We start from the raw sequence: 14764 nt of genomic DNA on the forward strand, positions 1-14764 counted from the left end.
CGACTTTTACATCCATGCCAGCCAATCTTTGCGACCCACCCCGGCCAACCTTCGCGACCCACGCCGGCCAACTTCCGCGACCCATGCTGGCTGTCCTTCGCGACCCACGCTGGCCGTCCTTCGCGACCCACCGCTGGTCGACCTTCGCGACCCACGCCGGCCGTCCTTCGCGACCCACCGCCGGTCGACCTTCGCGACCCACGCCGGCCGACCTTTGCGACTCACACTGGCCAACTTTCACAACCAACCATTATTGCTTACTTTAAAAAATATATATTTTATTGAAATTTTAGAGAATTTTTACAAAGTTTACAAATGACCGTACATTTACATATCATAGCAGGAGTAGCCCCCCTCTCCCCATCCCAATATCGAATGACACCCCCATTCTCCCCTTAACAGTTTACATATTTCCTTGACATCATGTTCTAATTTGCATATTATCATGTTTTTAATTATTTACATGTGTCGACCCCAGCAAAAAGAATAGACAGGACGGGGTATGGAGGCGTATCATGTGGGATACCTTGGCTCCGTCCCCATTCTTCCCCCCCCCCCCCCCTCCCCCTTTGGATATACATTGGTTAGGCTCGTTCACCGACTTTCTTTGCACATTTCTGTCTGGGGTTGGCGGGGTTTTGGGGGGGTGGGGGGTGGAGCCCCTCCCTGCACAGGCTTCATTTGGCCTGTGCTTGTCCATGTTCTGACCTGAGACCTTTTGACCCTGCCGTCGATCCTTCCTCCCCGGCCCTGTTCTCGGCCAATTGACATCTGCCCTGGCTGTTTCCATCGCCCACTCCTTTCCCCACACCCCTTCTTTCTTCCCTCTCCTTATTCCTTACGCTCCAATGTCCCCTCTGCGGTGCCTAAACTCCTCACTCTATTGTCTGTTGGCTTCAAGCAGGTCCTGGAACAGGTTGGTGAACCGCGTCTTGTGGGAGCCCTCTTCCGACCCTCGGGTGGTGAATTTGATTTTCCCCAAGTGGAGAAATTCTGACAGGCCAGCCAGCCAGTCTGCGGATTTGGGTGGTGTTGCTGATCACCAGTCGAGAAGTATTTTTCATCATGCGATTAGGGAGGCAAGGTCATTGGCCCCCCTCCCCATGAATAGTTATGGTTGGTCTGATACCCCAAAGACTGCCACTTTCGGGCATGGCTCCACCCTCACAACCTTAGACGTTGCTTCAAAGAAGTCTGTCCAGAACCCGATAAGTCTGGGACATGTGGGTGTGGTTGGCTGGGCCTTCTTGGCACCGTTCACACTTACGTGCGCTTTGTGCACCACTTTCAGTTATATTAGGATTAGCTTTGAGCATATGGCGGTGGAGTTGGCCTGTTCAGTGCTTCACTCCAGAGTCCCAACCCTATTTCTTTTTTAAAAATTAAAAAATAAATAAATTTTAAGTACCCAATATTTTTTCCCAATTAAGGGGCAATTTAGCGTGGCCAATTCACCTACCCTACACATCTTTTTTGGTTGTGGGGGTGAGATCCACCCAAACACGAGGAGAATGTACAAAATCCACACAGACAGTGACCTGGGGCTGGGATCGAACCCAAGTACTCGGCACAGTGAGACAGCAGTGCTAACCACTATCCCGAGTTCTTCCTCCCATATCTCCAGTGTCTAGTCTCATGGGGAGTGTGCCCCTTCTAGCAGTCACCCATACCGGTCCCCGCAGTTCCCCCGCCCAGAGTGCCCATGTCCAACAATTTCTCTAACATTGAGTGTCTTGGTGTCGGTGATAATGCTGTCGTCTCCTTGTGGAGGAACTTTTTTACCTGTAAGTGCTGCAGTTTGTTCCCGTTGGGCAATTGTAACCTTTCTATCAGTTCCTCCAAAGTCGCCAGTCTGTCATCCATATAGAAGTCCCTAACTATCAGCGTCCCTCTGTCCTGCCTCCACCTCTTAAAGGTTGCATCCATTGTGGCTGGCGCGAACCTTTGTGGTTGCCGCAGATGGTGGACATTTCGGTTAGACCGAAGTGTTGTCTCATTTGATTCCAGGTCCAGTGGTAGTACTGTAGGTTTGGGAGGACTAGGCCCCTCCATACTTCTTTTTCTCTGTAGGACCTTTTTGGGGATCCTTGGATTCTCTCTTACCGCCCCCCCCCCCCCCCCCCCCCCCCCCCCCCCCGGGACAAACACCACGATCAATTAGTCAACTGTGTTGAAGAAGGCCTTAAGTATGGAGATCGGTATGGATCTGAACAGTAAGAGGAACTTGTCATATGAGGAATGGTTGAGGACTCTGGGTCTGTACTCGTTGGAGTTTAGAAGGACGAGGGGGGGATCTTATTGAACCTTACAGGATACCGCGAGGCCTGGAGAGTGGACATGGAGGGGATGTTTCCGCTTGTAGGAAAAACTAGAACCAGAGGACACCATCTCAGACTAACGGGACGATCTTTTAAAACAGAGATGAGGAGGAATTTCTTCAGCCAGAGGGTGGTGAATCTGGAACTCTTTACCGCAGAAGACTGTGGAGGCCAAATCATGGAGTGTCTTTAAGACAGATCGATAGGTTCTTGATTAATAAAGGAATCAGGGGTTATGGTGAGAAGCCAGGAGAATGAGGATGAGAAAATATCAGCCATGATTGAATGGTAGAGCAGACTCGATGGGCCGAGTGGCCTAATTCTGCTCCTATTTCTTATGGTCTTGTGGTCTAACCTGGGCAGCACATTCATCTTGATCATCTGCACCCTCCCCGCGACGGAGAGTGGGAGTGTGTCCCACCTCTGCAGGTCCTTTTTAACTTCCTCTGCCAGGCTTTTTACTACTGGAAATTAAAACAATCCAGTTGAATATTGACCACTGTTGTATCTTATGATTACCTGACTTCTACAACCACCTTACATTAAGACACAAACTTTGTTTTAAATATATTCCATTTCTATAGAAATTTAAACACGTAAGGAAAAAGCACAATCTTGGGCTGGATTCTCTGATTCTGGGGCTATGTCCCCATGCCGGTGTGGGAACAGTGGCGTTTTATGCCAAAAAGACTGGCACAAAATGGCCACCGATTCCCCATTTTGCTGTGGGCTAGCAGAACAGCAGCGTAGTGCACCTGGCTCTAGCTGCCGATACGGTGCAGAGAATTGCCGGGTCTGTGACCGCTCATGCGCACAGTGGCGTCTTGCAGCGGCCATGCCGTGCTACATGGCGAATGCAGCCCGCGGACCCAGCCCGCATAATAGTGCCCCCCTTTGGCTGGCTCACACAATCTGCACCACCCCCCCCACAGTGCCCCCAGCCCGAATAATGTCCTCACTGCGTGCGGATTGGTCGTCCCCCGACTATGGCGGTGCTGGACTCAGTCCGCAGCCACTAGGCCGCATTCCCGACGGGTGAGAACATGAGAGACCCACACCATTGGGAACACAGGCAGTCGGGGACGGAGCATCGGGGGCGGGCCTCAGGCAATGTACTGAGGCCGTCGATACGTGGCGCGGCGTACTCAAGAAATATACCGCTTTGGAGGGGGCGGAGCATTAGGAAAGCGACGCCACCCCCGAATTGGTCAGAAACTTGAATTCACTGCCTGTTTGCTGAGCGCGATTTCGGCGTCAGGAACCGGAGAATCCAGCCCCTTATTTTTACTTTACAAACTATGACTTTAGACGAGAAGAAATAACTTGTCAAACACACACAATGTCACAATATTTCTTATTGGTTCCACTGTATTGCACTTTAGCTAAATTGCTGGCTAAAGTGCTGTCACTGCGGTTGGAGCAGAAGAACAGACAGGTTTTGTCAAGGGTCGGCATTTGTCACCAGTCTACGTTGATTGTTAATCATTATCTTCTCCCCCTCCCCAGCACCCGAACCGGAGGTGATTGTCTCAATGGATGCCAAAAATGCATTTGATACAGTGGAGTGGGGGTATCTCTTTGAGATTCTTGGGAGGTTTTGTTTAGGGACTACGTTTATATCTTGGATTCATCTTTTGTCCATGGCCCCCCTCTGCAAATGTTCACATAAATGCCTTGAACTCAGGTTACTTTCAGTTGAATAGGGGTACAGGGCAGGGTTTTCCATTGCCTCCACTTCTGTTTGCTTTGGCTATCGAACCATCAGCCATAGCATTAAGATCTTCCACTGAATGGGGGATAAAGCGGGGAGGATGTCCTTGTATACAGATGACCTGCTTCTTTATATTATGGACCCAGTCACTGCCATGGATGAGATAATGAAGCTACTTCTCAGGGTATAAGTTGAATTTGGACAAGAGCGAAGACAGCTTCCCTTGTCCTTCTGGTAGTGGGCATGGGTTGGTAGGTGCTGTCTGAAGAGCCTTGGTGAGTTCCTGCAGCGCATTTTGTCGATGGTTGGTGGTGGAGGGAGCAAACGTTTTTGGAAGAGATGCCAATCAAGCAGGCTGTTTTGTCCTGGATGATGTCAAGCTTCTTGAGTTACCAGTAAGCCAAGTTGAAAACTGACATAAATAGAAAAGATTGAGAAGCAACTTTATGAATAACAGGAAAAAAGCTTTTAGTCCAAGAAGAATAAAATATTTAAAATAATCTTGTTTTACTTCAAACAATCTGGGATTCATACATTTATATAGTTTTAATTAGTTTTCCTATCTAGCTGTCTGATCTTGCTGTCTAGACAACATGGCACTCCTGTTGTGTTTTGTACTTGACCCTGTCCTGAGCCTATCCAGTCTGTCCTTGTATATGGTTAAAATCTTTCATTGCCTCCTTCTCCATCTCATCTAATGTTTATGTTGCCTCATTTTGACAAAGTAACTTTAACTACGAAATCTTTTGGGATAACTAAAATGGATCCTCAAGGTAAAAGTACTTTGCAAATGTTATCTTCACTTGAATTTGGACTACTCACTGCCCAATGTCTTCACTTTGTTTAATTTGTATTTTAATTTTAGATTAGTCTAATGTGATCTTGATGAAAGGTCCTTATGAAACCGAAAGTAATTAACATATATTATTTCAGAAATGAAGGATTAATTCCAAGCAACTATGTGACGGAGAAGAAATCTAATAGTATAGAGGCATTTGAGTAAGTTTATTATATTACTACTGTATTTCCTATTTGAATGCTAACAAACACTAGCCCTTTAGAAATGAATCGATGTTAGTATTTTGTCCAATTCAGCATACTCTTAAAGTGTCATGGGCTGCTATACTGATGGTAGCAGTCTTTCCCTGGTACAGTTGTGCATTACACACTGCCCAATGTGGCAGAGGATGCAGTGGTATAAAAACTTTGTGCTTCAATTATCTTTACTTCACACCCTTGAACGAGTTGTGCAGATCATTAGGCAACAGATGGCACAGCTGTATGGCAGCCTGCCTAATGATACAGAGGTGGTAAGGACCTGTCTCCTCTGAAATATCAACACAGGCCTTGGAATAATGCTAGGTGCTGCCAGAAAGCCTCAGTTATTACACTGGCTCCGAACAAGCCTCTCTTCATCACCTCAGTTAAGCAGCACCTTCGATTTTCCATTGGAATAGCCATCCTCACTATGAAGTGAAACAGGATATATATAACATAAACTGGAATGTAAAGAATTAAGCAAAGTATTGTTGCAGTGGTTGTGGGAATGTGGGGATCAGGGTATCAAAACAAAAATGCAAAAAGGGAGGTCTACTCAGCAAAACAAACAAATGCACAGAACAAATTTCAGCCAGGGATCACATAACGCAATAAAGTTACTTTCTTCCTTTAAGCAGGCAAGCTCTTTAAAATTGGAATGCCAAGGACCTTTATGAACAAGACTCACATTTGGTCAAAATCTCTCATGAAAGTAGTCAAAATTGGGTCTTGGAAATTTCCATCAAAATTTTAACTTAAATTTAAGGCTTCAAATCAAATCAGATAGTTTGTGAATTAAAATTTCAGACATTGATGCGGTTTGCTACTACCCTGTTTAAATATTTTTATTTTGGTCATCAGTGATGTGTGCCACCCACTGGAAAGTCGGAGCAACCAGTGAACTTGACCACAAAACCTCACTCTGTTCAATTGAGCATAGAAGTTGAAGCTTTCGCATGACTGGAGGGAAGTTCACTAAGCAAAATATTGTGGATGCTAGAAATCTGACATAAAAACTCAAAATTCTGTAAATACTCAATGGGCCAGGCAGCATCTGTGGAGAGAAGCAAGAGTTAGCAATTCAGATCAATGGGAACATCGACCTGAAAAGTTAACTTTGTTTCTCTGCACAGATGCTGCCTGCCTACTGGCTGAGTATTTACAGAAATCTGAGTTTTCATGTAAAGAAAAGCTTGTTTAAGGTAGGGGGACAGTAAGAGAAAAAGCCTTTCAGTGTCACTGTCAATGCAGCACTGTCGCACAAACATAGTATGTTGAAATGACAACAAAAAGGAAATGAAAATAATCTCTCTTTCCCTGCAGATGGTATTGTAAAAATACAACACGGACTAAGGCAGAACAGCTTCTCCGGCAAGAGGTAAATTATACTGCAATTCCTAAAATATTATTTGGATGTACAGATAAATTCAGCTTATATTTTAGAACTTTTATTATTTTGACAAAATATACAATATTTAAAAAATGAAAATAAAAGAAATGAGAGTGAATAGCTTTACCACGCAAGATTGCATCAAGTGAGCTGAAATAATAATGTGATTAGTTATTTCACTAAATCAGGCTGTCTCTATCTTTAAGCTCTTGGTTTATATTTTCAGGAATAAAGGGTATGAAATTCCTCTTCACCGCCTATGTTGCTTGGCAGCAAATTTTGCATCAAGCTGTTTTCTTTTCCTTTGAGATATTAATATTGGGCTGGTGTAAAACATGCAGCCAACGTGTTGTTATAAGTGCAAATACTAATTTCACCCACTAAGTGTTTTGCAAGTGTTAGTTACAGATTTTGTTTTTAAAAATATACATCTTTTTATACATTTTCTTTCAGGCTAAAGAAGGGGCTTTTATTGTCAGAGACTCCAGTCAGCAAGGGGTTTACACTGTATCTGTTTATACTAAAGCTGGAGGGTAAGGAATGATTTTATTTCTTGAAATTCCAACCGTAACATCATCACTGTATGTGGTATTCATTCAGGTGGGCAACTATAAAAGTAATGTTTTGTGGAAGGCTTTTATTGTTGTACAATTGTCACGTTCTCTCTGTATCTGCTGGGTTTCCTCCAGGTGCTCGGGTTTCCTCCCACAGTCCGAAGATGTGCAGGTTCGGTGAGGTTACCGGGATAGGGTGGAGGGAGTGGGTCTAGATAGGGTGCTCTTTCAGAGGGTTGGTACAGACTCGATGGGCTGAATGGCTTCCTTCGGTACTCCAGGAATTCTATGGTTCTATGGTACTCTCCAGGGGAGTTTGCTCTACACAGATTATGTTGTCTAAGTCTAACTCATGCTTCAGTGGGCATAGCCCAAAGTTCATTCTGAAGATTATAATTTTTAAAGTATTTTGCACACCAATACTTTCACTTTGAGTGAAAATGCCCACATTAATCCATGCCTGTGCAATATTTATGCACTTCATAGAATCATCATAGAATTTACAGTGCAGAAGAAGGCCATTCAGTCCATCAAGTCTACAATGGCCCTTTGAACGAGCACCCTGCTTAAGCCCACACCTCGACACCTCCACCCTGTCCCCGTAACCCTGTGAACCCAACTAACCGTTGGACATGAAGGGGCAATTTAGCATGGTCAATCCACCTAACCTGCGCATCTTTGGACTGTGGGAGGAAACCGGAGCACACGGAGGAAACCCACGCAGACACTGGGAGAACATGCAGACTCCGCACAGACAGTGACCCAAGCGGGAATTGAACCCGGGTTCCTGCCGCTGTGAAGCAACAGTGCTAACCATTGTGCTACTGTGCTTTGACTGTTTCAAAAACTTGGGCGGGATACGCCCGTACCCGGCGGGAGGGGGTCCTGGCGGGACAAAGTGGCGTGAACCACTCCGGCATTGGGCCGCCCCAAAGGTGTGGAATCTTCTGCACCTTCAGGGCTAGGCAAGCCCCGGAGTGGTTGGTGCCCCGCCAGCCGGGTGGATAGGGGCCTGGCGCCACGGAACCGCGTGCTGGCGCCATCCCCGCGCATGCAACCGTTGTGTGCCCCCACGGCACTGGCTCGCCCGCCGATCGGTGGGCCCCGTTTGCGGGCCAGGCCACCTTGGGGGCACTCCTCGGGGTCTGATCGCCCCGTGCCCCACCAGAACCCCGGGGGCCCGCTCGCGCCGCCAATCCTGCCGGCACCAGAGGTGCTCCAATTCCCGCCGGTGGGAGAGACCTGTCAGCGGCGGGACTTCGTCCCATCGCGGGGCGGGGGCGGGATTTATGATTTACGGGGGCAGGGGCGGCGATTCTCCGGCCCGTGATGGGCCGAAGTCCTGCCGCTGACGTAAATCCCGCCCCCGCAGTGGCCGGAATTCTCCGCCACCCGGGAATCGTCGGGAGAGCGGGAATCACGCCCTGCCGATCGGCGTGCCCCCCGCGTTGATTCTCCTGACCGCGGGCCAGGCCACCGTGGGGGCACCTCCCGGGTCAAGATCCCCCTGCGACCCTACCAGGAACCCCAGAGCCCACCTGTGCTGCCAGGTCCCGCCGGTAAGGGACCTACTCTGATTTACGACAGCGGGAACGGCTACAGGCGGGCGGGACTTCGGCCCATCGCGGGCCGGAGAATTCGGGCGGCCCTGGCACTAATTGAGTTGCGCCGGACCCTGCCATTCTCCGAGGCGGGTGCCGCGACTCACGCCGGGCAAGTTTTTGGGGCGCGGGAGAATTAGGAGGATGGCGGGGGCGGGATTCACGCCGACCCCCGGCGATTCTCCCACCCGGCGAGGGGGTCGGAGAATCCCGCCCCTTAATTTGACTGTTTCATACCTCATGGAGGCAGGAGTTTCTCAAGTTTAGAATTGATCAAAGTAATCATGATAATATAGTACAACTAATGCCCTCAAAGCAGGGGTGGAATTCTCCGACCCCCCGCAGGGTCGGGGAGTCGCCCGGGGCCGGCGTAAATCCCACCCGCGCCGTTGCCGGAATGCTCCACCACCCGGAATCGGCGGGAGCGGGAAACACGGCGCGCCGATCGGGGTGCCCCCCCCCCCGCGGCGATTCTCCGGCCCGCGATGGGCCGAAGTCCCGCCGCTGACAGGCCTCTCCCGCCGGCGGGAATTGTAGCACCTTTGGTGCCGGCGGGATTGGCAGCGAGAGCGGGCCCCCGGGGCCCTGGGGGGGGGGGGGGGGGGGCGGGCGATCGGACCCCGGGGAGTGTCCCCACGGTGGCCTGGCCCGCGATCGGGGCCCACCGATCGGCGGGCGGGCCAGTGCCGTGGGGGCACTCTTTTTCGTCCACCGCCGCCACGGCCTCCACTATGGCGGAGGCGGAAGAGACCCCCCTAACGCGCATGCGCCGGTGGTGACGTCAGCGGCCGCTGACGCACCGGCGCATGCGCGGACTGGCGAAGGCCTTTCAGCCAGCCCCTGACGCTGGATGGCGGGCGTCAAAGTCCGTTAGCGCCGGTTTTGGCGCCAGTCGGCGAGGGCCAACCACTCCGGCGCGGGCCTAGCCCCTAAAGGTGCGGAGAATTCCGTACCTTTGGGGAGGCCCGACGCCGGAGTGGTTGGCGCCACTCCGCTATGCCGGGAACCCCCGCCCCGCCGGGTAGGGGAGAATTCCGGCCCAGGTGTCCAGATGCCTTCCATAAAATAAATACGCCTCTTATTTCAGGTCCTAGCTAATGCTAGCCTGAGATAGAAAATTTATCACAGGTCACGGATCCTTACCTGAAATAGTATTATCCTCCTTTCAGAGGATATGAATTTTGCAGAATTGAATAGTCACAGTTTCCCTGAAGTGTAGATTTTAGCCACAACATTAAGGATCGCAATAAATGCCGGCCTAGTCAGTGACGTCACACGCATTGATGAATACAAAAAAACATATATGATAACCTCAGAGACTGGGTGTTAATCACATGGGCTTTTAAAGATGCCAAGAATGTCTTCTGTTTGTTTTTTATATTTGCATGGCCCAGTAATAATTCAGGAATTTACTGAATTACAACGGTGCAGGTTGGAAGAATCATCTGCATCAATACTTGCATTTTGAGTATTATACTGACTCCACCCACACTGTAACAAGTTGACGTAGAGCTCAGTGCTTGCATGCACGTAGACAAAACAGTCATTTCTGAATGTTCTGTTAGGTTTTTATGCAGATTAAAATCTGTATAATTCGTTCCTTCTTTATTGCACTGTCATTTTAAAGTTCTAAAAATTGATTTCATTTCAGCTTCAGTTGTATGAGACCTATTTGATCATTGTACTTCCAAATAATTCACTGAAGACTTTTCAACATGATAAGATATCCAAGTGTATGTTATTATTTATGCTGTTGGAAACCCAATTTGTTGTGAGACCAGCTGCTTGAGGTGATCTTGGTCTTCTGGCCAAAGTTTGCTTTAAAATGGATGACTCCTAAGCAGAGTTGCTCTGCAATTTATGTGGCAATGTGAATGTGACACATCAACCACATTGCATTGACGTAGATATTGCAGAATCATTAACTCATAAAAAGACATGGGATATTTTTTCTGAGAGGTTATTTTATTGACTTTTGCTACTATGCAAGTAAATGTCACTTTGTGGTAGAAAATACGGTAATGTGAGAGATCAACAATGATGTAGTTGTAACCAATGGCAACTATATCTCCCTTTGGTTGCACTGCTTTCAGTAAGAAAATATTCTCAAAGGTTGCAAGTGTGAAGGAGTATTTCAACATGTTTGTTTTAGTTATGATTCTGATATGTTCCTACAGTGATCAAAACGGATCAGTCAGACACTACCACATTAAACAGACACAGACATCAAAGAAACAATACTATGTGGCAGAAAAACACCTATTTGATACCATCCCTGAACTCATTGAGTATCATGAACTCAACGCAGCAGGTACAGTGTAAATATGATCCTATCCAAATATTTGAAAATAAAACTTTGTTAGGTGTGGATTATAGATACTTTAGAATTTTGGATCTTGATAGTACAAGATAATCGGCAATAGATTTTATAAAATACTGAAGCCCCAATTACTTCTGTCTCCATAATGATTATGTCAAGAATCAACTTAGCAGACTTGGCAACACTTTTACCTTTGGGTCAGAAGCTACGGGCTCCATGTCAGCAGTTTGAGCTCACAATGAAAGCTGATACTCCAGGCAGTGTTGATTCAGCATTACACTGCTGCAGGTGCCACCCCTCAGGTGAGTTATTAAACAAAGCTCTTGAATGCCTGGTCCAGGTATTCATTGGGCTATTATAAATCTCATGGTTATGAAGAACACACAGCACTTTTCCTGGCCAGCGTTGCTTAATTCAACCAACGTTGCTGAATCTTAGACTACAAGCTCATTCATCTCTTATTTGCAACATCTCGCCATGCTCAAAATGGCTGCTGCATTTTAAAAATTCTTTCATGGGTTGTGAGCGTCACTGAGGTCAGCATTTGTTGCTCGCCCAGAGTTATCCTTGAGAAGGTGGCGGTGAGCTGGCTTCTTGAACTGCTGCAGTCCATCTCATGAGGGTACACTCACATTGCTGGTAGGGAGGGAGTTGCAGGATTTTAACTGAGTGGGGAAGGACAATACAGTTACAAATCAGGATGGTGTGTAACTTGGAGGGGAACTTGCAGATGGTGGTATTCGCATGCATTCACTGCTCTTTTCCTGCTAGGTGGTAGAGTTTGTGGGTTTGGAAGGTGCTGTCAAAGGGTCCCTGGTGAGTTCCTGCAGTGCATCTTGTAGTTGTCACACACTGCTGCCTTTGTGCATCAGTGGTGGAGAGAGTGAATATCATTAATAGGCTGCCAATCAAATGGGCTGCTTTGTCCTGGAGGATGTTGCACTTTGAGTGTTGTTGGAATTGCATTCATCCAGGAAAGTGAAGAGTGTTCCTTTACACTCCTGACTTGCACCTTGTAAATGGTGGACTGGCATTGCGTGGTGAGGAGTTGAGTTACTTGCCGCAGAATTCCCAGTCACTGACTTGGTTGTGTAGCCACAGTATTTATTGTACATGGTTAGCCATGTTCAGTTTCTGGACAGTGGTAATGTTGATGGCGGGTGGAGGATTCAGTGATTGAATGTCAAGAAGGTATGGCTAGGTTCTCTCTTGTTGGAGATGGTCACTACCTAGCACTTGTGACACTCGAATGTTACTCGCTACTTATAAGGACAAAACTGAATATTGTCCAGGTTTTTCTGCAAATGGACATGGACTATTTGTAAAGCTGTGAATGGTGCTGAACATTGTGCAATCATCAGGAAACATCCCCATTTCTGACCCTATGATGGTGGGAAGCTCATTAATAAAACAGCTGATGATGGTTGGACTTAGGACTGTACCCCGAGGAACTTGTACAGCAATATCCTGGGGCTGAGAAGATTGACCACAACTATCTTCCTTTGTGTTAGGTATGACTCCAAGCAGTGGACAGTGTCTCCTGATTCCCATTGACTTCACTTTTGCTAGGGATCCTTGGTGCCACACTGGGTCAAAAGCTGCCTTGATGTTGAGGGCAATCATGCTCACCTCCCCCCTTGAACTTAGCTTTTGTGTCTATGTTTGGACCAAGATTAAAATGAGATCAGGAGCCGAGTGGTCCTGGCAAAAGTCCAACTGAACATCGGTGAGCAGGTTACTGCTGCGTACCATGGCTTGGGTATGTACCACCAGCAATTCATATTGCCTTTGCAGACATAATAACTATCTCTGCACTTCAAAGTAATTTGTGTTTTGTGAAATATTTGAAGTAGCAATCAGGAGTTATGTAAATGCACGTTTTTTTCGAACTGAAATGCGTGGCTATTCGATCACTGAAAGGTCAGATATCGGACGTTCTGTATGTTGTTCTCCAGACAAAACTAACAGCAGATCTGATGCTTTAAAAGCTCTTTTTCTCTTTAAAAAGGAAAGCTGAAATATTCTTCTAAAATAAAAAAACATTGGTTTGACAAACTTGAAAACCATGATAATATTTGGCAATCAGAAACATGGCGCCAGCTGTGTGCGGATCCAACCTGCCAAATACTGCCCCCCACCGGCCATCTCCTGGCAACCCCCCACCAGCCACCCCCAGCCCTCGCGGAAGCCGTCCATGGCCAGCAGCATGGCTTTCATCTGACTGTGACGGCGCTGGACACAGTCTGCAGCCGCCATACCGTGTTCCTAACTGCCGAGACCACAAGTGAACTGCGCCGTCGGGAACTTAGCCCATCGGTGGCGGTGAATTGCGGGGGCCCCAGAGAATAGAGGGTCAGGCCCGCTAATGATATGCCAATGGTATTGCGGCGAGCAATGCATTTACGCCATTTTTAGGGTGCCGGAGGATCCCGATTTGGTGTCAAACCGTGATTTTGGGCGTCAGAGGCTATTCTCCGCCCAATCAGGTTTCGTGATTTGTGCGTTGACAGACAGTGAATCCCGCCCTATATATCTCAGTGATAACACTCTTGACTATTCAGAAAGTTGCAGGTTCCAGGTCTTCCCAGAAATTTGAGAATATATTCTAGGTTAGTATTTCAGTGAGGTAAATTGAAGCTTGTGCCCAAATATCCTATGGCACTTCTGAAATACGAACAGTGTAAATCTACTAGTGTCCTGACAACATTTATCTCTCAATATCTTCTTTCTCATTGTTGTTTAAGGGGCCTTGCTTAAGGTCTTGCTCAATTACTGACCTGTAAAGTAATAGTGGCATCAAATAGTAACCTAAAGATTTGGGGGGGGGGATTTTCTGGCCATTCGTGCCATTGGGATCTTCTGCTCCCACTGGTTTTCCCAACGCAGGGGGTGGATTCAATTGGAATTGAAACAGCAGGGCCACCTCCCGCCATGGAGAAATATGCCATGGGGTAATGGAAAATCACCTCCCCACAAGTGTTTACTAATCCCACTAAAGCAAATTGGGAAATGAAATTCCATAACAACAGTAATTTGTGTATTAGAATTACAGAAGTCACCATCAAATCTGCTGGATTGTCATAGAAACCCCCTTCATGCTTCAGGGCACAACTCTGTTACACTTACCCAATTTGGCCTCTATTGGACACCATTCACAAACTGCACTCAATTCTTAATGCCCTCAGTATTAGGCCACAAGTGGCCAATAATGTATTGTCTTGTTATATTGCATCCTAGGACAAAACTAACAAGAACTTTAAAGGTAATTGATTGACTGTGAAGCATGTGGGGTGTTATGGGTCAGGGTTTAGAGAACCCCAAAGTGTATCATGGAGTTCACCTGACCCACAACGTTTAATAGATTGTGGTATGGGGAGCACACGGCCCACTCTACAGGTGTGGTACAGCAGAAAAGGACAAGTATTTTTTAAAGCAAAACCATGTTTATTCTATGAACTCAAGTTAACCTTTTTAAAACAAACAGTGAACATCTAAGCAACCATTAATTCAAATACAACCCCAAAGACTACAACACTAAGTAATCCTGCAAGCTGTCCTTTTAACATCCAAAAGACTTAACAAACCTTCAAACAGGAGCACATTAGGTTTACATTCAATACTGAGATCTTTTACAATTCTGGGTTCACCAGGTGATCCATAGATAGCCTTTGGATGGCAGAGATCAACAGTATAGCCCTTTGTTTTAACTCCAGATGCAGCTCACTGAAAAACACAGACACATCCAAGCTTTTCTCAAACTGAAACTAAAAAGCAGAAGTAGAGTTCAGCTCACCCACACTCTGACATCACTCCAGTAACATGAGCAGCTTCA

The 14764-nt window shown here is 47.0% G+C and overlaps 1 protein-coding gene across 1 annotated transcript in view; it reads left to right on the top strand.

Annotated features, from left to right (window-relative positions):
• txk (TXK tyrosine kinase) overlaps positions 1 to 14764 on the top strand; it is a 77469-nt gene that overhangs the window by 35203 nt on the left and 27502 nt on the right. Inside the window, exons 5-8 of the mRNA XM_038791240.1 lie at positions 4963 to 5028; positions 6391 to 6445; positions 6911 to 6990; positions 10790 to 10923. Of these exons, the coding sequence (XP_038647168.1) occupies positions 4963 to 5028; positions 6391 to 6445; positions 6911 to 6990; positions 10790 to 10923 (335 nt within the window). The remainder of the gene's footprint in view (positions 1 to 4962; positions 5029 to 6390; positions 6446 to 6910; positions 6991 to 10789; positions 10924 to 14764) is intronic.

This window comes from Scyliorhinus canicula, chromosome 3 (assembly GCF_902713615.1).
Source record: "Scyliorhinus canicula chromosome 3, sScyCan1.1, whole genome shotgun sequence".
Classification (NCBI taxonomy): Eukaryota; Metazoa; Chordata; class Chondrichthyes; order Carcharhiniformes; family Scyliorhinidae; genus Scyliorhinus; species Scyliorhinus canicula.